This window comes from Odontomachus brunneus, unplaced genomic scaffold (genome assembly GCF_010583005.1).
Source record: "Odontomachus brunneus isolate Ranch 3 - 2012 unplaced genomic scaffold, Obru_v1 Obru_scaffold_024, whole genome shotgun sequence".
Lineage (NCBI taxonomy): Eukaryota > Metazoa > Arthropoda > Insecta > Hymenoptera > Formicidae > Odontomachus > Odontomachus brunneus.
Genome location: NW_022639474.1, coordinates 954,336 through 976,817, shown reverse-complemented (window position 1 = coordinate 976,817; position 22,482 = coordinate 954,336). Strand labels below are relative to the sequence as shown.

General features: G+C 41.1%; 1 protein-coding gene across 6 annotated transcripts in view; it reads right to left on the bottom strand.

Annotated features, from left to right (window-relative positions):
• Positions 1 to 22,482, bottom strand: part of LOC116842322 (disintegrin and metalloproteinase domain-containing protein 10) — a 179,202-nt gene that overhangs the window by 128,482 nt on the left and 28,238 nt on the right. For 2 of the 6 annotated variants that reach the window (XM_032811366.1, XM_032811365.1), the window contains exon 1: positions 4,318 to 8,510. The exons of the other annotated variants lie outside the window; for them this stretch is intronic. In XM_032811366.1, coding sequence (XP_032667257.1) covers positions 4,318 to 4,348 — 31 coding nt within the window. In that variant the 5' untranslated portion in view covers positions 4,349 to 8,510. Of the gene's footprint in view, positions 1 to 4,317; positions 8,511 to 22,482 lie in introns of those variants that run through there. 6 annotated transcript variants of the gene reach the window in all.

The following is a 22,482-nucleotide window of genomic DNA, read 5'->3' as shown; positions in this document are numbered from 1 at the left end:
GGGGGGGGGGGGGACAGAAGCGCGGAATCGGTATATCGGCCGATGCAACACCCGCGCTCTAATTCGCGCGCCGTAAGGGTATTATTTCCCTCAAGATGTATAACGTAATCAGAGCTGTTGAGAGCGTCTCGCGGTTAAGAGCGCCATCCATACTACATCTCCTCCCCGCGCCTCTCCTACGTACGTGAAAACGCCCAGGCCATCGTCGTGAAAGATATTCCAGCGAATTTCATTTCCGCGCGGAATAAAAGTCCGCGCGCTCGCGGCGCTGTTTTCGCCCGCATCAAGTGGGAAACGGATTATGAAAATGACGTACAGCTTACGCCACGACATGGCCCCAAAGCCGATTTAAATGAGATTTGACATGGTCGAGCTCGGCCTGCGAGCGAAACCTGCCTCATTAAGCACCACGGCGCAGCGAAATGAGGATTATCGTTGGAAAAATGGCCGCGTCCTCCTGAGTGTCTATTTACGCTCGCGAACGTTGTTTCCACAAAACGTCTCCGCGGCACCTTCGAATTATCGGGCAAACAATAACCACGCCGCATAAAAAATCTGAGATTGCTTTCAACCCGAGAATGGCAAAACTGGAGATATACACTCCAACTGGAGTGTACGTCAAGTGAGACACTTTGTCTAACAACGTTGACAACGATATGTATGACTTCGAGTCCTCAGTAGCTTTCAGTTTGAGTGTTCGCTTTCGTCGTTGCCTTTTTCCCGACTGAACTCCCGCAGGTCGCAGGTAAATAGCTCCAGCTTACATTGATGTGTTTGTAACTTCAGAACTTCAACATGAAGCTTCGTGCGAGCCTATTGCGACCGTCTAGACATGGTAATTCTCGTGATATTGTCACTAATCAAGCTTTGTCTAGACAAACATTCATGAATTCATGAAATTCATGTTTCAGAAGAAGAAAAGAAAATTCAAAGGACTGAAAGTACGAGAATCGTGATGTTTTGCTCACGTAATAATTACGTAATAGATTGTGCTTTTTAAGAAATAAGATTGATATTCTGATCAGTTTTGATTATTTGAACACGGCAAAAGCCTAACGTCTTGATGGCAACAACTGACGGAGTTGCTGAGAAAATTTGTAAGGTGCAAGACCGTGCCTTGCGCTTAACGTCGCAGAAATCGAGTCTTGTCACAGGTTAAACTATTCGAAGCAACGATGCGTTGTAAACCGCACTTTGAAGTTCCGCAAACACTTCGTTTTGCCAATCTCGACAGCCAAGAGACGCAGACATCCTGAATTAACGATTCCAGCGTAAACCCCGGGAAGCACGTCAGTGTGATTACAGTGTGACTAGCTCGGCGAGGATTCTCGATTCGAGTCGCTCAGGAAAACACACGACAGGTCAGACTACGCTGATCTCGCGCAGACGTATCACGTGAACATGCATATGGGTTAAGGTTGCGCGCGGAGGGAAATGGAAACGACCCAGGAGAACGGGAAGAATGGTTACGGATGCTACGGCCAAGATCGCAGGCCACGATACGCCACCCATGACCCATTCGCTGCTCTTCGGGCTTGGCTCTAAGAAGTGAACCTTGCAAATTGCTTCCGCGGAAAGCGTACCCCCCGCGTGCCGACGTTCTCTCACGAGAATTCATCCGTCCGCCCTTTCTTCGTCCACGGATTTTTCGCGACATAGTCCCTTCTCGAAGCGCCGCCACTGAGATTGTTGGATTATCCCGATTTTCGGGCGATATGGCTGATGCAAGTGGGAATTTCGCGGGCGATTGTTCAGTGATCGTAATTCACGAGAAACTCGCTTATCTAGCAGGACGAATCCCGACCTTAAAATCGAGCTACGAAAGTCGAATGCATCTTCCAAGAAATATATGGGAATGTATTGCCCATATCTCAAAAATAATGAACAGACAAAATTACAGATTAGTCTACATTGCATCTCTAAAAGTGATTACAAACAATTCGACACATTCAGAGCCTGGATCAAAAGTCACTCCACTTTAAAGTGTCGTAAACTCAGTAAACACGAAATTTCATGATTCAGAGATACAAGTTTAAAGAAAATAAAAAATAATATAAATAGACTATAATGATATGCCATGTTGAAATAGAAATATTAATATATTTCTAATTTGTGGTAACTTTTACTATATGCGCAATATATCTTTAACACTTGTTTTTACATATTAGATATTTGCGACATGAACAGCGAATGTTTAATCTTTTCTTAATGGACGAGCTGCATGTTTTAATTAGTGGCACGAATTTTTATCAACTCTTAGAGATCAGGCGGCTATTTTAATGATTTCAGCAATTTTCAATGCAAGCGCAATATTTCGTGCAAAAATAGATTTGAAGAAAAAGAAGATCGGTTATTTCCATTTTCGGGATAAATGCAGTACATTGAAAAACTTATATTTTGGTTCTAGAAGAAATTCTCTAAATAAAAGGAGAGAATTTCCACTCAAAGCAAGAGGAATAAATCTTATGTTTAAAACATTTTACACTTGGTGCCTATTTTAGAAGATTTTTCTAAGAACAAGAATATGTATTTTTTAGTGTATTGACGAGATCGACACGACGATGAGATACGATGTAATAAACATGTGATATCAGTGTTCTAGGAGTTTTACAATCGACGGAAAATTCGTGGTCTTCGTCTCACTCGATCCTCCGCCGTGCTACGTCAGTAATCGGTCATTGCCCGAGAAAACTGCCGGGAACAGCCATGAATATTATAATAAATCGCGTCGCCAAAAGCGTCAATCGAGCTGGCGGGATATCACGGTAACGAGTCATTAATATTAAAAATTCACAAAGAGTCTCGCTTGTAAGGAGGAATTCTGAAAATGAGATGGAACGCGATTATGAGGAATATTAAGAACGGATGCCTCCATCTCCGACGTTCCGTGGATAATCTCTTCCAGGACAATCACGACCTCCTCGCGATTAATATTTTTCAGACGGTGCTTAGCTTGCTCTTCCATTTCACCTTCGCGTCGCCGCTTTGACGGCACCGAATAACGAAAAAGATTCGTCTGATTGGCAATGATTAAGGATATAACGTGAATTACAAATCAACCCGACAAGAATACCGGTAAAAAAACAAATCCATCAGAAACGATAATGAACGCTGCTGTGATGTCTGATTCAATTCGATTTTCTTTTCGTACGTGAAAGAGATCGTCAGAATTCGCGCGAAGAGAATCATGTCACTATTATTGCTCCAAGAGTGAGATTAGACGTGATCTCGCAGAAATACGAAGCGTCAAATTCCCCGAGTCGAAATTTCAACCTTGTGCTGCAAATCCAAGTGTGTAATTTGGCTTCAGCCAAATTACTTTATTTTACACGCTTCTCGCCGTTTATGTCAGTTTACACGTTTAAAAGAGTAAATTATAGCTTAGTATGTTTAAAAGAGTAAATTATAGCTTAGTATGTTTAAAAGTGTTTAAAAGTGATGTGACTTAAAACAGTAGAAAACATATAAAAAGAAATCCAGTCAAAATAACACACTTGCAGTGTACTTTGAACCGAAACCTTCTAATATCTTGAAAGATTAGTGTACGTGTAGTACACATCGAAACTGAAATTTTACTTAGTGCTTCTGGATGGTAGAAAATGCACAAAATGCCGCTTGTACACAAAGAAAACATTATAGATTCTTTTCAATTTTACTATGTTTTTATTAGCCTAGGAGTAAACTGTCAGCATAGTTCATTTTGCTACAAGTACACTACATTTGCTACAAGTATAGAAAATTTTACTAGAAATGTAGCAAATCTTTGAACAGCACATTTCAATATAAACAACACACACACTAAAAGAAAAAATATCTAAAAATTAATAAATATTCATTTGGTGGAGGCACTAAGTATATTGACTTCAATCGAAATTCTTTTATTTAAATACAATAAATAATTATTTTCGTAAAAATACTAAGGTTTTCTTAAGGTTTTAAGAAAATGTATATTTTTTTATTATTTCTCAATGTACATTTTCGTATTATTTTTTATTTGAAATATATTTTATATTAGTATAAATAAATATGCTACTAATACTCGCCAAATAAATATTTACTAGTTTTCAGATATTTTTCTCTCAGCGTATGAGATGAAAGGATAAAATTGCGATAGAATGTCGATTTATTCCTTGACTACAAAATTCTATACAGTAATTTTTGTTATAAAATTCTCTCTGTGTACACGTTCTAAAGAGCTTGCCTGTCGGCAAAACTAGTAGGTTAAATAAAATTTAAAAAGATTGATGCAAGATTCAGAGTATCAAAATAGTTGAACAGAATATTGAGATCAAAAGTAGAATCAAAAAGTCGACTCACAGGTCACCCCAACATTTATATCCAACGCCATGCTCTTGTTCTCATTTCCCTCGCAGCTTGTTTTTGCTCGCCGGACTTTCGTAGTGCGCTCGTGTGGCGATTATTATGACATCATTGACGAGGTGTGCCAAGGACAATTGCCTTTGTCGAGACATCACGGGATCGATAGGTATCGCTGGTTGTTACACCGTGACTCTGATTAGACGGGCTCCTAATGCTCGATAGGTGTACAGAGTGTGTAAACCGATCTTGCGCGTTCCATTACTCACCAGATTGGACACGACGATAACACTCGCAATCGCCATCGCACGTGCGGACGACGTGCACACACGCGCACGTGCACGCGTCGTCGCCTCACGCCGCGGTAACTCTGAGTTTTCTATCTCATATAACTTTTCGTCGGGCAAAGCCCTCGGATGGAGTTCCTTGACAGAGGTCTCCCCCGCTCTCCTTCCTCCCTCCTGCCCCGTTCCTTTTCCCGGTGCTCCCGGGCGAGCCTTTGTGCAAGGTAGAAACGACCCTCGGCCAGGTCGAGCCCTGAGAAAAACGCGCGCACCGAAGTCGCCGCGCTTTGTGGCGGCACGCTGTGCCCTACGTCGTTAAAAAGCCCCGTCGCGTTGCAACAAAAATTCCTCTCCCATCGAACGAACAATGGGCCAAATTTCACCGTGACGGCGTGTATCGGAAGTCATCTTTTTGTTGATTTACCATTGCACAGAAATACGCACGCGCGATAACGCAATATTAATACACTCGCCAACGAAATATCTCGTCTTCAAGTAAAGACCACCCAAAGGAGCAAAGATCGTACGATTCCGCGAAATCCCCGCCATAATTATGCCGGGCTAACGGCAGTCGTTGCACAGTTTCCAAGTCGATAACAGTGTGTTGAGGTATTAATCGACGAAAATTTTCTCCGACTAAATAACCGAGATTAATTAATCATTATACATGTAATCGCTATATATTATTCAATTGATTCAAATAATTTTTTATAAAATTAATTGTTAGTAGAGTAATTATATAATAAATAATTGTTAATAGTCTTTATATTATTAGTCAGTTATAATCAATTACATCAATTACATCAAAGTCTAATAAGTAGTCAATTTTATCGATCGATGTAATTACTTACGACCTTACATATAACGATTGATTAATTCTGATTACAGATCTACCAGTTATTTTAATCAAGAAAAACTTTGATGGATTAATGTCCAGCTCTGGTTTTAAACATAAAAAAATTAATCTCAAAAGATTTCAATCAGTGCTGAGCGTTGATTAAGGTTTTCTTTGGTTAAATTAATCGGCAGATCAATTATCAAAATTAATTGATACGTAATCTAATCACGAATAATTTAATCGACTGATTAAATTAATTGTTAATCAGTGTATGATTAGCCGCATCAAAGTTTAATTAATAATTCATTTGATCGACCGGTGAAATTAATTTGTGATTTCATATATGACGATTGATTAATATGAATTAGTGATTTGACGATTACTTCAGCGAAAGAAAAAATTCTCATCGATTAATGCCGAACACTGGTCTGCAAAACGTCCTCGCTGTTGAAAGAAAATGGTGTACAAATAGTATCTCTGAAAAGAAGTCGCCTGCATAACTGTTACGTACCAATCGATGCCAATCTGTTGATGTCGGCTCAGTCTACTTGCCAAGCGAAAAAAACACGGGTGCAATCTAATACGGGGTAGAACCCGAGACGCGTTGAGAGAGAAAGAGAGGAACCGATCATTCACATGCTACCATGGTGCTTCTTGGGCTTTGATTTACGGCGGCTCGCTGAAGGTTCCAAAAGAGTGGCAGGGGTAGAGGGCAGTAATATTTCTGCTCCGACAGCTTGCACGCTCGCAAAGTCGAGAAGAAATCCTATTTATATCCGAATTCGGTTATTAATGAGTCGCCTGTAACGCGGACTGACGAGCCCGAATCGTCGGAGAGACGCGGAAAATCCAATTGCGGCCTGAACCGCGGCTCGCAGATCCCGAAATCAGAGTTGACTTAATCGCCTCTCCGACACGCGTAATTCGCCTCTCTTCGACCGGCCACAATTCCCGATGACGAGCGATTAGATTTGTCTTGTATCGACTGCGATCCTATATCCATGACCCCGCGGGGGAGGGAGGGGAAGCGTACTCGGATGGCTGCTATCCGGTAAATTGGGTTTCCGAACGGGACCTGCGAGGGGAAAGAAGCGCCAGCCTGCGGACTGAGATTGGATGCCGACGAAATCGTCCCGCGGGAAAACCGAGCGCTGCCTCCGCCTAGACTCGTTGCATACTTCCATCTAATACCGCTACCCGATTGCCGGCTTCGTTCCCGGAGGTATCAGGGGACGATACATCCCGGAAGAGAGATACAACTCCTCGTCCACTGTGCGCGCGCCTTCAACTCGCGTTCGTTTTTAACCGCTGCGCGTTACTTAACACCCACGCGTGCGTACAAGCTGTCGACGCTAAATTTGTAGTCGTCGATCTCAAGTGTCAGACACGAACGCGAGAACACGTGAAGTACGTGGGTTGAATAATCATTCGAGTCCGAATTGAAAGGTCGTGAAAATTTGTCAAGTACCTCATTCGCAAGAAGATATTCAGAGAATATTCATTCGATGTGTTTAATACGATGTCTTTCAAATTTTTCGAAATAAAGACGCACGGCGCACGTTAGTAGTGGAGCTCATGAAATTAAACAAGACAGTTTTCTACCATTTTGCAAACAAACACGATAATTATATCTGTATTACTCACAGTAACAATAAAACATTAATCAAACAAAAATATTAATCTCGTCACTCTCGAGTAAAAATTCTGATCCTACTTTCAATATTTCATTTAACATCTACTTTGATATTCTTGAGCTCGTATCAACTTCTTTTGATTCTATTTAACCTACTAGCACTTTCGAGAAGTCTTTTTTGGAACTTACAAGTGTTATATCGATGAATTTTCTTGATGTTTGGAGATGCTAAGTAGGACTTCAGTTTTCGTGTGTATTAAACATATATTGATTCTTCAGAACATAGATGTAAGAAAGTTGAGGTCGAAAGTAGGGCTAAACAGCTAAAATTTCAGTTAAAACAAACGAGACGAAGAAAAGATTCTTTAATCGCGAATGAAAGAGGTTGCGTGTTGCTCGTGTGAGCAAGTTTACCGTGCTCTAATCGATCACGACATCCAACTTTTCCAAATGGGCAATGAAAGAGCGTGCCGTAGACGCGTATCAAAGAGATTGCTTCTTCTTTTATACCGCTGTGCTGAGCGGCGAGTTATCTCGCGGGTTAGGGCCATTTAAAGCCGCGACATCGAGGTTTCGCCGTAGCGTTAGCGTTTCTCAAGTCAAAGTTAGACTACCGCGTAATAATTATTCATTGGACCGAGTTCTATCCGCCATTAATAGAGAAGAAGCGAATAGAAGCGTGAGAGAAGCTTTAAAATTGAAGTGACGAAACATGCTGCAATTTCTCTCACTCACTCACTTCTTCCCTATAAATATTGGACAGTGCCCTAACTCTGACTTGAGGAAATCTAGTAGCGTTAGATCGAGTGTGCCTCTTACTGATAGATCTGTTCTTTTTCGCTAAACTAGTATACATTTATGGAATTTAATAAGAAACAGATATAAATACAATTAAGACTTGATAGAAGAAAGAAGAGAAGAGAGCTAGCGCAAGCTAATGAAAATGTAGCGAAAAAAACTGTACGAACATGTACATGACTGTATGTTTACATTCTCTTTCTCTTTCTCCCTCTGTCTCTTTTTTCTAAAATGAGGTGAACGACTGTACGTGGCCACAGGGAATAGTAGTAGTCCAAATGATCATCCTTGTTTGAGCTGTGTTCTCACTGCGTCTTTTTAACCATCAAGCTTCGCGACTGACTGTCAGGATTGTCAACTTCATAAGCCTGCGCTATTTCCTCCAATTTCCGAAAAGCTTTTATTGAAACTAATGTGTTCTATCGTTGTAATTATAACACTATAAATACGTTAATAGAGCGTGAGTAGAAATACATATAATATCATATAGAATCACGTATAGATGACTAAATTCACAAATCAGGGAGAGTCCCGCAGGTCTTGTGAAGTTGACGGTCCTGAGATTGAGCGTGGCGTACGGCACTTGAGCTTCTAAAGTGAGAATATAAAGTGAGAACGGCCGCGTGGTTATAGTGAACAAATGGTCAGAGAGAGAGAGAGAGAGAGAGAGAGAGAGAGAGAGAGAGAGAGAGAGAGAAGACGCTTGCTGGAACGCGGAGTGGGGATAGCGAGCTGTATTCGTGCCATCACATGTGGAAAGTGAGATGTCGCCTCCCGGAATAACCTCGCGGAATGCAGCTATTGTTTACGCTCATGCGTCGCGTCATTACCTACCCCAAAGCTAAAGGGTTAACGCCGGCCGATCGAGCGTGCGAATCAATATAAACGTCAATAGTTCCGCTTGTTGACGTCGTAGAGACTTGAAACAAAAACCGTCGGGAAGAGGACACTGTCGCGCTTCCGATGAATGTGAAATCGTCCTTCCGTGAAATAAGTATTAAATGGCGTAATCATGCAAGCACGAGAGACGTCGGTTTTTGTGCCTGCGTTAAAGTGAACATTAGTCTGTGTTAAAAACCAATGGGAAATCTTGGTTTGAGTTTGCAATATGAAGCGTCAGTTTAATGCTCCTGACGGGTTTTTTTGCTCTGGCGCACTGAAAGAAAAGTATCTAAGAAGTAAAAAAATATTTACTCGGTCGGTACTAATAATAACATATTTACTTATATTAATTATTTATACTAATAACAGATACTAAATTACTTATACTAATTTATACTAATTACCTTTACTACTAAACTATACTATAGTTTATAATATACTATACTTACTGTTGTACTAATTACTTATACTAATTTATTTATACTAAAACATTTTTTTATATAAGAAGATATATATTATGAGATTTCCTTAAAAAAAAAACTCTTAGCTTTTTATGAAAGCAATTGGTTCTATTTAAATAAAAGAAATTAAATTTAAGTAAATATGTTATTGATGCCCAGTGAATAAATATTTTTTTCAACTTTTAGATATTTTTTTCCTTCAGTATGCCGAAGTTCAAATGGCTAATGTATTTAGTTTCAATAACCAGCAGCATTAGTTGTCCCTACTTCAATATATCACATATTACAGCTGTTACAATTGTATTTTAGCTCCCACGACTAATCCTCTTTCTGCGGATACGCGAGTCTTTTGGAACAACATGCGTATCGGAAGCGTGAAATGACTTTCGTTACGCGACTCGAAGTGGGTATGTGTGTCTACGGTATACTTTCTCCCCTTGCATGCCGTTTACGAACCTCGTATAATAAGAAGTATGATTCTTTGTACTCGAAAACATCTATATAACGGACGGTCGGAACTAGGCCAGAACTATCTAACTATATCGTGAAAGGAAAACTCGCGATCGTGTAATATTACGTTAGCTTTTACTCCAGATGCTTATAAAGCCCGTGTAAAAACACAAATTACAGCCCGCAATGCGCTAAGAGAAGAAAAACATCCCTTCGCGTACCGGATGAACAATAATCCACGTTCCAAGTTTTACACTTCGTAAAAAGACGTTGCGCAAGACCTTCTACCGCGTTTTTTCCCCAATTCCGCGTTATTCCAAGCGTTTTGCGCACTGAATATTATACAAGCTCATACCTCACAGATTCGCGATAATAATCGGGACAAAAAGCACACAGCACGATTGAAATGGAATCAACGAGGTAATTTATCGTCTCGATTATCTCGTGTACGGGCGATAATTTCGAGTTGCCTCAGCTCGCGTACGTTTAACCTGAGCGCACGATTATAAGCGTTTTTAATTGAACGGTCCTAAGCAAGCAGAAACTTTGTGAAAACTTTCATTTAAAGACCCACGCTAGATCGAGATTTAATTAAGCTCGGTGAGAGGGACAATGGACAGCCGCGTGAAAAGAGATTAATCACGATGAAATTTTGAGAATAAAAAGGCAAGAAGGAAACAACGAAACACGCTGATAATGACGGAGCTGATGAGGGAAGTTTTAATAAGGTACTCATCGTTCTCAGTTCCCTGCATAAGCACGTGCAGGTATTCTGCTGACGAAGTAATGCGGTTGTGCAACGTTTTGAAGAAAGCCGCAGTACACCGCCGCTTGAAAGAAGGCGCTTTAGAACAAATGTAATATCCCCTTGGATAGAATCCAAAACTTCCCCCTCCCACGCAGTCCACGCGAGATCCAATCGCGCGAAATAAAGCCGCGAAATGTTCGATATTCCTTTCGACACTAAGCCCGCCTCTCGCGATAGTGAAAAATTGCATTATAAATAATGTAAAACTGCGGTGAAAGGAAGCAAGGTGTAACAATGCGAAGAAGGGGAAAAGATAAAATTGAAAATTATAATTTCGTTGTTAAACATGGGGTACACCATACTTAACATTGCGAATATGCGTGCAAAATACATGAAACGCTACCTTACATAGAATGCTGAGCGAAAAGTATTGCGTGCAAATGACAGTAATTAACGTAGAAATTATACTTCTTATTAATGCACTTTTCATTCTATTTCTTTTTGTACTCAAAAAGAATTATTATAATTATCAAAAATAATTTTCTATTATCCTTCATCTCCCCCACTTTACGCCATACATAACAAAAAATTGAAGTAGTATAAAAGCACATTTTAATTAATGAGGCACGTTGGGAGATATAAAAAAGCGTGACAAAAGTATTATGAGCTATTCCGGAGAACATTCCCTCTGCTCGCTCTCGATGTTGAGATAATGTGATAATCAGCAGGACGTTTCGTGCTAAAAAAGTGGAAAATTACGATGTAACCGTAAACACTCCTAATTACTACAAGGAATGAAAAGATCGTCAAGCCTCGGAAGATGAAGACTATATAAAGTTATAATCACTAACATTACAGTAGAATTTTATTAAAAAATTATTTTCTTTATCACAATTTACAGTAATTATTCCGCTGTGTTACAGTTACTAATACCAAATATTTTTTCTCTTGTGACAGACTAGCTGATTTCTTCAGTGACAATTTTACTGAACACAAAACTATACTTATAACTGAACCATCAGTTGTAAGCGTAGCATGTCAGTGAAATGCTGATTGTACTTCAGAGGGTAGGCAAGCACGAAGGATCTGTCATAAAACATTAGACGATCCTGTTTTCGCAACAGATACGGACAGCTAAAAGATGAAAGTGTGAGGAAAAATGGCGCGAAAAAGGAAGAGCGGTCGTAAAAATCCACCGTGACGGACGTCTGAGGCACCGTAAAAGTAAATTTCAGTTAATGAGGCGCGCCAGAAGTCACGCGTTATCGAGCGGCTCCCATAATGACGGGAATGCGCGAAACATACGCGGCACGTTCGCACAGCGACAAACCGCACTTTCGTCGCTCCATAACGCCGGACTTTCTGCCGCGCGGATGCCAGTTAGAAATTCGAAATTGCGCTGCACGCCTGTATACCGAGCTCGCCACTTTCGCGAGATTGCTTTTCCCGCCCTCGTCGCGCGCGCGCGGGGAAACCCCGGAGCTGGTAGACCGTAGAGAACGAACGCTCCGAGAGAAACAGAATGACGAGAGGGGAATGTCGTCCGGTGGAAAGGGAAGAGGGATGGAAAGAGAACGAAAACGGGAGCTGGAGCTGCGCGGCGTCTTCCAGCACGAGCAAAACGGACCGAGTGATCCGTGAACTGCATTAGTCGTTTTTATTATATCGTTATATCACCTTGATTACCAAAAGTCTTTTTAGGTCACTCCCGCGCGACCGAGCTGCGAATAGGAAAGCCGGACATTTGTCTAAGATGAAAACAAAAAATATGCGAAGCATAATGCAGATCCAGTTCTTGTCTCTTATTTTTTAAACATGACAAGTGCGAAATCATCTCTCAACGTTTGCACTGCGAGATAAAGAATATGTAGGAAATAAAAAAGAACATTTATTCGGTGGATATTTAATAACATATTTGCTTACATTTAAATTTCTTTTGTTCAAAATATATATTTTCTTATTTGAAAAATATTCTTTATCAGTACAGAAGAATATGTGCATATTATATGTTATTGTATAAATATGTTATTGATATCTACAAAATAAATATTCTTTTTCATTTCTTAGATATTTTTTCTCTCGCACATAGAATGCGGTCACAGTTGAACATTGTATTCCTCCGATTAAATATCCACGTGGTCCAAACTTCTGTATTCGACACCGATTCAACTTTGAAACATTGAAAAGGAGTTTCGGGAGAGAGGACACGGGATCTCCGTCCCTTCCATTTCTCTCTGCCATCATCGAATATTCAAGACAGTCTTCAGATATTGATGAACTCCCTTGTTTACTGTCGCCTCGCCACCGTTTACCCGAAACGGTCATTATGCAACGGGTATATCTCTACCGGGGATAAAGGCGCCCCCTCGCGGAGCTAACGATCTGGATAATTTGCTAAGGTGTTTCTCCTTGATCGACGAGGCCTTTTTCGAGTTTCCCTGTCGATATCCCGCAGTCCTTCGGGAAACGTTCGACTCTAATCGAAGAACGGGGTGACGAGAGGATGGGGAAGGCGGAAAAGAAATAGAGGGGGAGAGAGAGAGAGAGAAAGAGAGAGAGAGAGAGAGAGAGAGCTGAGCTTTCCGCGGTGCTCGGAAAAAGAGCGCTCCGTGGAAGTAAGAACGGAAATCGAAGAAAAAGGACTGACCTTTCCGTAATTACGTCATGGATGCACGCGTTCGTAATTACGACGCCCACGGGGGTGCGCTTTGCATACACGAGCGTGAATATTGCCCTTAGAAGAAGCGACGTTGAGAAAATAAAACGACCGGCGTGGGCGATCACGCAGGCGACGGAACGAGGTATTTCAGGAAACTATGCGAAGGGGGATAATGCAGAAGTGGAGCAACGTCCGATCGTTCTCTTCCTCTCGGTGAAATCGAGAAGTTATTTATAGTTCTGTTCCCACGCGGCGTCGCGTTAACACGTCGGATTAAAAAGAGATAAGTATTTGTCACCTCCGTCGGAGAAGTGATCTACGACACGCGAGCCAATGTTACAATTGTACACAGTGGGTTGCAAAGTATAATGTTGGGACATAACAGTAAAGGGAGCTCGACAAACTGTCTCAATTGAGAGTCATTACCGATGGAGTTACGCAATAATAATAACAATAATAATAATAATTAATAATACAATTACTCGTTACACAGTAATTACACATTTCTGTATTTTTTATCGAGATAACCAGGTGAGTTTTGGCCAATAAAAGTGCCCAAGAGTAAAATCTACTTGCTTATTTGCACCAGAAAAGTTTAAATCGCCATCCTTCTAACTCGAAAACTATCAATATTACGATACTGAAACAAAGTTCTTGGTTCGGCTTCTCGTGCCCGAGGCGGATGGAAAGTGCGCGACTCTTCGTGCAGTTCCTGTGTACTAAAAGCGCCCTGAAATTATTTCTCAATAACGCCATTCGCGAGGGAAACGAAGTTTCGCGAGTTAACATTCGTGTTTACCGATAATCTCGAGAAGTCGTGAAGAAGTGAAAAAAAGAAGGATCCCTGCGTCTGGCGGCAACAGGAATTACGACTCGAGCAATTAACGCGTTTTAACTTCTGATCATTTTCATTAGACCAGCCGGAGAAGTCGAGTTCCCGAAGTTTCTTTCGACGAAGGAAAATACTGGTGCATTTTTCTTTTCCAACGACGCGCGCGCAATCATAACGTTAATTATAACATATCTCCGTGGAATTCCATAGAGCCCAAAATGTGTGTCCCGCATAGGCGTTATTTTTGAACATAAACATCTCGTGCCTCGTATTAAAAGAGCTTTTTCAAAGGGCTCGCGATCCAAAAGCGGACATCGAAAGCGGATGGATGTACGTCTTTTGGACGTCGTTGATGCCGTTGAGCGCTCATGAAAAAGAGAGAGAGAGAGAGAGAGAGAGAGAGAGAGAGAGAGAGAAAGGAAAAAAAAAAGAGCGTCGTCGGTCTAATTCGCGACAGTTCGTTTGACGATGGAGAAACAGCCACCGTCGTTGGTAGGCGCGTATTCGAAATAACGCGGTGTATCGCAGGAGGTAAAGCTCCGCTAAATAACGAGAGCGCGGTATATTTAATGCGGCTCAGCTTCTCGTTAAGCCGAATTCGAGACGTCGCAATTACGCACCGCGTTTTAATCACTCCGCGTGATGCGCCTCGCAGCTATGATCAAGAGTCATAGCATTCGAAATTCTGGCTGATATGATCTTTACCAAAGAAATCTGTGCGAAATTCATGAATGGAATTATATCAGAAGGGGTCGTATATAATGCAATTAATGCATTTAATCTTAAAGGTGCTTATCAGATTCTTCTTATTTTTATGAAATTACAAGCAAGATAATAAGTCTCCGTACTCTTGACACGTTAACATCTATCGATACGCCTAGTCGGGAAACTTGCTTTCTGTTGCAAGATCCACCCGAGCTTGCAGCCACACGACGGGTGCAAGTCGTCTTGTGCAAGCCGCAAGACGACTTCCCGGGGGTGCAGTTTCGGTAGACGTAGATGCCTCACCGGAGGATCCGGTTCAGGTCGAGCAGGGTCGAAGGTAGCTTTGCAGGCTTTTCGCACTCAATCGCATTTAACTCCTCGCGATCGAAAGCTGCGACATAGTCGTCCGAGGAAAAATCGTCGAGTCGCAACGATCACAAAGCTCGGCGCAATCCTCACGTTATCGCAATATAAAATGTCATTTATATGCAATACACAATATATATAAAATGAAATTCGCGAGAGATTATCATCGTCGCCTTATCACCATGAGAAGCGTTTCTCTCCTTCTTTTTTCACCAGCTTGCACTTTTTTCAACGAAGAATCGACTGACGTCGATCTGCTTACGGTATCAATGTTCGTGTACCGTGTGTGTGCAAAGATATATCTAAAGGGGTCAAGTACGGAGCCACTACAAATAGGTCGAGCGCGCCCGTTCGCCCTTTCGTACGAATGCCAGCCCCGAACGAGATTACGAAAGCGCGCGCGATGACGAGCGGAGGATTGCGAAAACACAGGTAGAGATAAAAAGCTCTATGCGCGACACAGGCGCATCGGCAGATTAGATTAGTACACGATTGAAGCGGCAATTGAAGAGAGCGGGATGAAATAGGAGCGTTCGTTGGGCGAATTTATTGATTCAATTTCGTTGGTAAGCCTCCGTTGTCCCGCCCCGTCCCGACCGGACGCCAGCTTTAACTGCCGACGGATGGTACACGCCAGCTAGGTTGGTTGTTGTCGAGTTTTCGAGTTTGGCCCGCCCGCAATTTAGCATAATCGATGAGCGGTCACGTATCATCACCCACCGACGTTACGGCACGCGGGACCGCCACTCGTTAATCGGTCACCGTAAAATCACGCGACCCTATTATCATTAATGATCGTTCCCTTCACCTCCCTCAAGCTAGCAGGACTCAGTGGAATCAAACAGGATCTATCGTGTTATTTAGTATTCATTTTGTGCTCATTTTTAACACCAAAAAGAATTTTGTATTTCGTACCATATTCCAAAAAACAGCTGCTGGTCTGATGGTCAGTCAGGAGTTTAGCAAAAATAAAAGAAGATAAATAAGGACAAAAAACTACACGCAAAAAAAGAACTAGGTTCCAGAGCTAAGAAATAGCTGTGACAGATAAGATGTGTCAATGAAATAGGGACAGTTAATGTCGATACTACCGAAGCTAAATTTATTCGCTGTTTTAAATTTAGGCGCTACAGCGAGAAATATTAGTTGCTAGAAACAAATGACTGTAGCAAATGATTGTAGCTGTGCGGCAAACTTCTTTAATTAATGTCACCTAATATATTTGTATTTCACAGCGAATGCATTTTAGCTATCATAGCCAATTTTTAGCAGTGACAACTAAACGATTAATCTTTTGGCTAAGTTTGAATCAGTTACGCGGTTTAGTTGATATTACTAAGTCATTTTTTTGCGTGTAGATTTGTACTAATTTTTATCATCGAAAGAAAAACTTAAATTTTGCATCCCCACTCTTGTTGAAACAACTCCTGATTAATTTCGGCATTATTGGTCGCAAGAGTAAAGTATCCCTTGCTGTCAGCAGAATCAATCGGCATTTTTACACAATTTATACCAGTCAAATGCGAAATTTCAAATTTTGTATCTATGTCGCGTTCCTTTGAAAATTGCCATCGAAAATTCTATTTTACTTTTCACGCTGACAGGGGTAGAGACTGAACAGTCGGGAATTGTTTCAACAAGAATAGATGCAAAATTCAAATCTTTCTTTGATGGTGCAAATTCAGACCTCTCCATTTCTGTCCTTGTTTATCTTTTTTCTTTTTTTCGTGTAGTTCTGTTAGCTAGCCACCAAACTAGCAGTGCCACGGCTTTTTAAAAAATGGCACGGAGTACAAAATTCTTTCTGGTGATACAAATTAGCACAAAATGAATACTAAATAACACGATAGACTTGGTGAGCAGAATACACCCTTAAATTCCTTTTGATTTACTTTAACTATTGTAATTTTTGTAGTCATAGGACAAATACAAATTGAATATATTTTGTATCCTACTTTTCAAAATTCTTCAAAGAAAATAGCAACAAAGAGAAAAGAGATCTATGCTTATTTAAAAAGAAGAAAAGCTGTGGGGGAAATCGCATTTTGAATCGCCGCTAAAGAGATTAAATCTGCGTGCTTTAACGATTACTCATAATCGATATAATCGATTCGACGACGATAATATGATGAAAGACAAAGTATAGAAAAGAAGAAATGGTTGAATTTCAGAAATGTTTATGGACAACGAAATACCTCACGCTACGAATAGTTTCGAGCACGGACTCACATACTTAAAAGTTTGCAGAATTCCCTGTAGCGGAGGGAGGGAAATCAATTCCGAACTAATAAAAGAATTTGTAAGTAAGGAGAAAGAGTGTAATCCTGAAATATTGCGCCGAGCTGCAACGTCGATAACGCTAAAAATATTACGGACGGTGTATTATTGAGCACGATACGCGATGTCGTTATACGATACAAACGGCTATACAAATTTTGCACCATAAATCACACTCTGCTCGCGGGACGAATTATTACAACGATTATTCTGCAAGATTTCACGGGAACGATGCTCAGCAACGGGACATCGATCGTTCCTCGAGTGTGAAAGAAAGCGAGAGGCGCACTACTGTTAATGTAAGACGAATTCTTAATTGCTACGGTGGAAAGTGGTGCTGCGAGAAGAACGGTAAAGTCAATTAGCGCGGACGAACGTTTTCTGTAGTCTGACATGACTTAATTTAGCGTCCGGTCCGCTCGCTCTAGTCCGAGCGCTCCTCTCATTCTCGATTCCCGATTCTTGCCTAATTCAATTCTAATCCCGACAGAATCGTCGAACTCGACGCATCGGACGATAGGTTCCTATTCCCGATTTTGACCTCGCAAAAAACCCATTCCGATTTTCGTTTCGCTCTCGCAGGAACATTCGTCGCGAGTTTTACCTTGCTTTCATTAGGAAAAAAAAAAAGGGAAAAGTTATTGTAAGCTTAATTCAATCCTGAGGAAAAAATTACTACAGCTCTTGTTTCCCCTTCTAAAGGGGAATTTGCTTCGCAAGTTCCTCCTTCGCATCGCACGAGGAAAAGTCTATTTCGTTTCACGTAAAAAAAGTTCCGCTGAAATTCTTATCTTGCTCTCGTTGGAACAATTTATTCTCCCACATCACTATTATTATATACGTATGTATTATATATATGTATGTATTATATATACAGGGTATTATATATATGTATGTATTATATATACAGGGTGTGTAACAATTTCTGACACATCCATTGTGTGCAGATAGAGCTCATCAAACTGAACATAAAATTCTTTCATCATTTCACAAACAACCGCGTAAAATTTTGAGTTATTAATGAAAGAAAACCGGTTATTTCTAGTAATTTTAAAACTTGTTAGAAATTACTAGAAATAACCGGTTTTCTTTCATTAATAACTCAAAATTTTACGCGGTTGTTCGTGAAATAATGGAGAAATTTTGTGTTCAGTTTGATGAGCTCTATCTGCACATAATGTTTGAGGAACATGGCTTAAAAAATGGCTTTGAAGTCTCTGCTTACTTGATCCTGAAATCTGTTAAAGAACAGTAGAAATAATCGATCTTGCTAACTTAATCCAAATAATTAACTGAAATAATCCAAAATCTTACGTGGTCGATTGCAAAATGGTAGAGGAATTTCTCGCTCAGTTCTCGGTCTAATCTACACGTGCACGAGAGTTTTATGTGTTACACCGTCAGACACCCTGTATACGCGTTCACACCCCTACCATTCGTTTTCCCTTTGACCCCGCTGCCCCGCCTCATCGCTTATCATTTTCCTTTCGATTGTTCTCGCGCGCACCACCCAGCCGGGCTGTTCGTCTTTTTCGATAAATCATGAAAAATGCGCGCGAGTGATAACGCAATTTCGCGGACGATCGCGAAATCGAGTTACAGCCGCGGTGCTTTATACGCGGTCGGCATCGCCGAGCGACGCGCGTATGCACGCCCTCCACGCCCTCCGCGCCCTCCGCGCGTTCAGTACGATTCGTTAAAAAGATAAAAGATCATACCTTGTTTCCGTTCGCCGCGTCAAAACTTCTATTTTTCGGCGCGCTCGTAAAACGGCCGCGCCCGACGGCTCTCGGCGAATTTACCGCTCAATTTTTCACGCTTCGCGTCGGTCGGATTTCAATGCAGAAATATTTATCGCGTTAGCCTTGTTCTCCGTCCTTTACACGTTAACCGTCGCTGAAAGCGCGTAATGATCGCCGTGTACCATAAATAACGCGACATTGCTTGTTAATACTTTCAGCGAATATGAAGCGTACAAAAGTCGCCGGGTGAGAATCATCGAGGAAAAATTGGTCAGGGAGTTTTCTCGAACTCTCATATGGATTCGCATGTCGAACCAAGAGATTGGCACGAGAGAGAGAGAGAGACGCGGCAGAGGACGCACGTTTGCGATAAATTAGAAATCGCGGGAGTCGGTCGAAGTATAGTGGCGGAATTGCAAGACAATTTCCCGTAAACGTGCCGACCCGAGGATAGTTTTCCGGAACGAAGAACGCGCAAAACCGTCCTGGGTCGAGCCACGCGGAGGCTGCGGCGCTATTGATTTTCCGTAGGCGCGTGCGGTTTTCCACGCTCGCTCACGGTCTCGCCGACTCACTTTCAAAGCCCCGCGCACGGGGCGAAAGAATCTACGTGTCCGACATTTTTGACGTATCGATGTGAAAAATATTTGCCATAGTTACGCACGCCGCAAGCGAGCCTCGGGATGATTTGTAATAACGACAAACGAATATCACACCGAATATCACACCGAAGAATATCAAACCGAATTTTCACTGGACCACCACCATCACTAGCACCACCATCTAACTTACAATTCCCCTTATCTGTTATTGTGTCTCATTTTCGCGTGCATTATGATATGAAGTTTATCAACCGAAGTAAAACTATTATCTCGTTATCGTCTTTAAACAGTTTATCGTCGTAAAACAAAGAAAATAAATAAAATATTATGTCCTGCAATTTTATATCCTGCAAAAACCATTCAAAATTTGAAGTCAAGACAATTTATCTGTCATGTGTCACTTGTTGATACAAGATTAGAAATGTTGATTGATACTCGCACATTCTTTTTACTATTGTTTCAAGTACGATTGAGATAATATTTTATTATATGTTAATGTATTAGTTAATATTAATATATATGTTAATATTTTTTGTTTAATATATTAGGATTGTATGTTAATGTATTAGATAACAATAACTTGTGACTTGTGAATTGAAATGATGTTAATATTCACCATAAAATCTAATTTTTTAGTATCAGGATATTATTAAATGTAATTAATAGATATATATAACAAAAAATTCATGCTTTTATTAATTTAAAACTTTCTACAGCACCTAAAACTTTATCGCATTTTTATTCTTGTCAAAGTCTTGTAATCTTTTAACTATACTTTCGTACATTTATTACTTCTTGTTACTTTTACATCGAATTTGAAGTCAAAGCAACAAACACAAATGTGAGAAGAGAATGTGTGAGTGCCAATCAATTAACATTTCTAATTTATCAATACATAATATGCATCGAATATCGTTATTTTCTAATAGATTTTTGCTTAAAATCAAAAGTAAGCGTCTTAAAATTGACATTTTATTTTAGACATTTTATTTTATTTGTGAGAGAGTATCCTTTTTAACAGCATTCTAATAGAGAATCTTATTCTTCAATAGGATCCTTTATCTACGTACTATTTGCTGCATTTTTGCTTAGCCGCTTATCTAATCTAGAATGTGTTGCACGAAATACGTCGCGCGAGACAATAAACGCCGATAAGGTGTGGCGTTGAATAATTCGTGGGAATTTGCATGCGTGCAATTTGTCCGCGTTAGAGTTTCATCGAGACGGCCGAGCAGAAAAAAAATTCGCACGTCCAGGTGTAAATTTTCTTACCATGCTCGGCGAAATACAACGAATAAGCGAGCGTTAAGAGGCGAGATTTATAAGATCGGATTGTACAGGCACTAAAATCGATGTGTCAGCGGATAAAGGAGCTCGTTAAGTCAGATGGCTTGCGTTAAACTGAAATGCGGGCTAGAGGTTCGCGACTCATACACAGGCGCGCGCGCGCACATACCCCGAATGAATTGCTAAAATTGTGTACGCGCCGTAGTACCGAATATGCGGAGCGTCAACGCGGAACGCCAAACTTTGTTATGCGAAAATTCCCAGCTGGGAGCAGAGGAGCCGTATGCCGCGGTAATGCGCGTATAAATTGCGGTAATTACAAGGTTTCTTCCATATAACGACAGGCGGCGCGACGCGTCTCGTATTCAATATCAAACGAGGACAATTTGCGCGATAAACACGAGACTACGCAAATTGCATATTTAAATCGTCCCGCACTTGTTTGTCCAACGAGCGCGCACGCAGTAATGAAGAGAGACCCGCGCGATATGTAAAAGTGGATGAAACGTTCATGATATTCGTGTCCCTGCAGCGCAGCGTTGTTCATCGACGCGATATCCACCGAGAAGCCGTACATTCTCGCAGCACATCGTTGCTTGAAAATAATGCGAGAATAACACGAGAATGACATTACAATAATATTAAAAAATGGAAATCTATTTTCGCGATTCCAACGCGTGTTTCGTGACGTTAAATCTTTCTTCTCTCTTTTGTAACTGCGGACTGATCACACACAAAGAGATGCACGCTGCATTCAGGTAGACGTCAATACCTGTTTCCAGTATTTCGTGAATTTATCCGTAAATCTGTCGTAAGTTTATCATAAGAATCAAATTTGTACATATCCTCAGTCCTAGTAAACTCAGCATTTCAATCGAGAATATTGAATTAGAATAAAAATTCGGTTTGCTTGCCACATAAAATTAAATCGATTTTCTCTTTGATAAAATATTAGAGTTCTTGCCTAAAAAGAATAAATTCCTTTCTTGAATACACGACAACGACTCCTTCTGAAATTTGCAATTGCGATGAAACATTTCAACACTATGTTATTGAGAAAATATTTTTCACCAAAGATAATCGTTGCTTATCAGCAGGAAAGCAAACCGAGTAGTCGCTTCTCTAGTCACGGCAAAATAATATCTTCCTCTCTGTATATCTCTTGACCTTCATCAGGGTAAAGAGGAAAAAGAATTTGCCAAGTCACGTGTACCATTATTGAGAGAAACACCGCCGTCACACTTGAGCGCGAGAGGTGACGTATAAGTATGAAGAATTCAGATTGTCATAGCCTACAGATTGTAACGGTGATACCCCGAATCGAGTGGCGGCAGACGCGCGAAATTCGACGGGGAATTGTTGGAGGAAACGTATGGCGGCGATGGTCTTCGAGAGCCACGAATTTATGCAAAGAGGGAGAGAGAGAAAGAGAGAGAAAGAGCGGCTACATGCCGCTGCACGAATCGACCATCGAAGCCGGGGACGGGAAAAAGGCGAATTGTAGAAGCGAGAGGAAAACCAGGATTTAATTAAATGCAGCCTGCCCGTGGCACACGAGCCAGCCTCCCCCCCCCCCCCCCCCCCCCCCCCCCCCCCCCCCC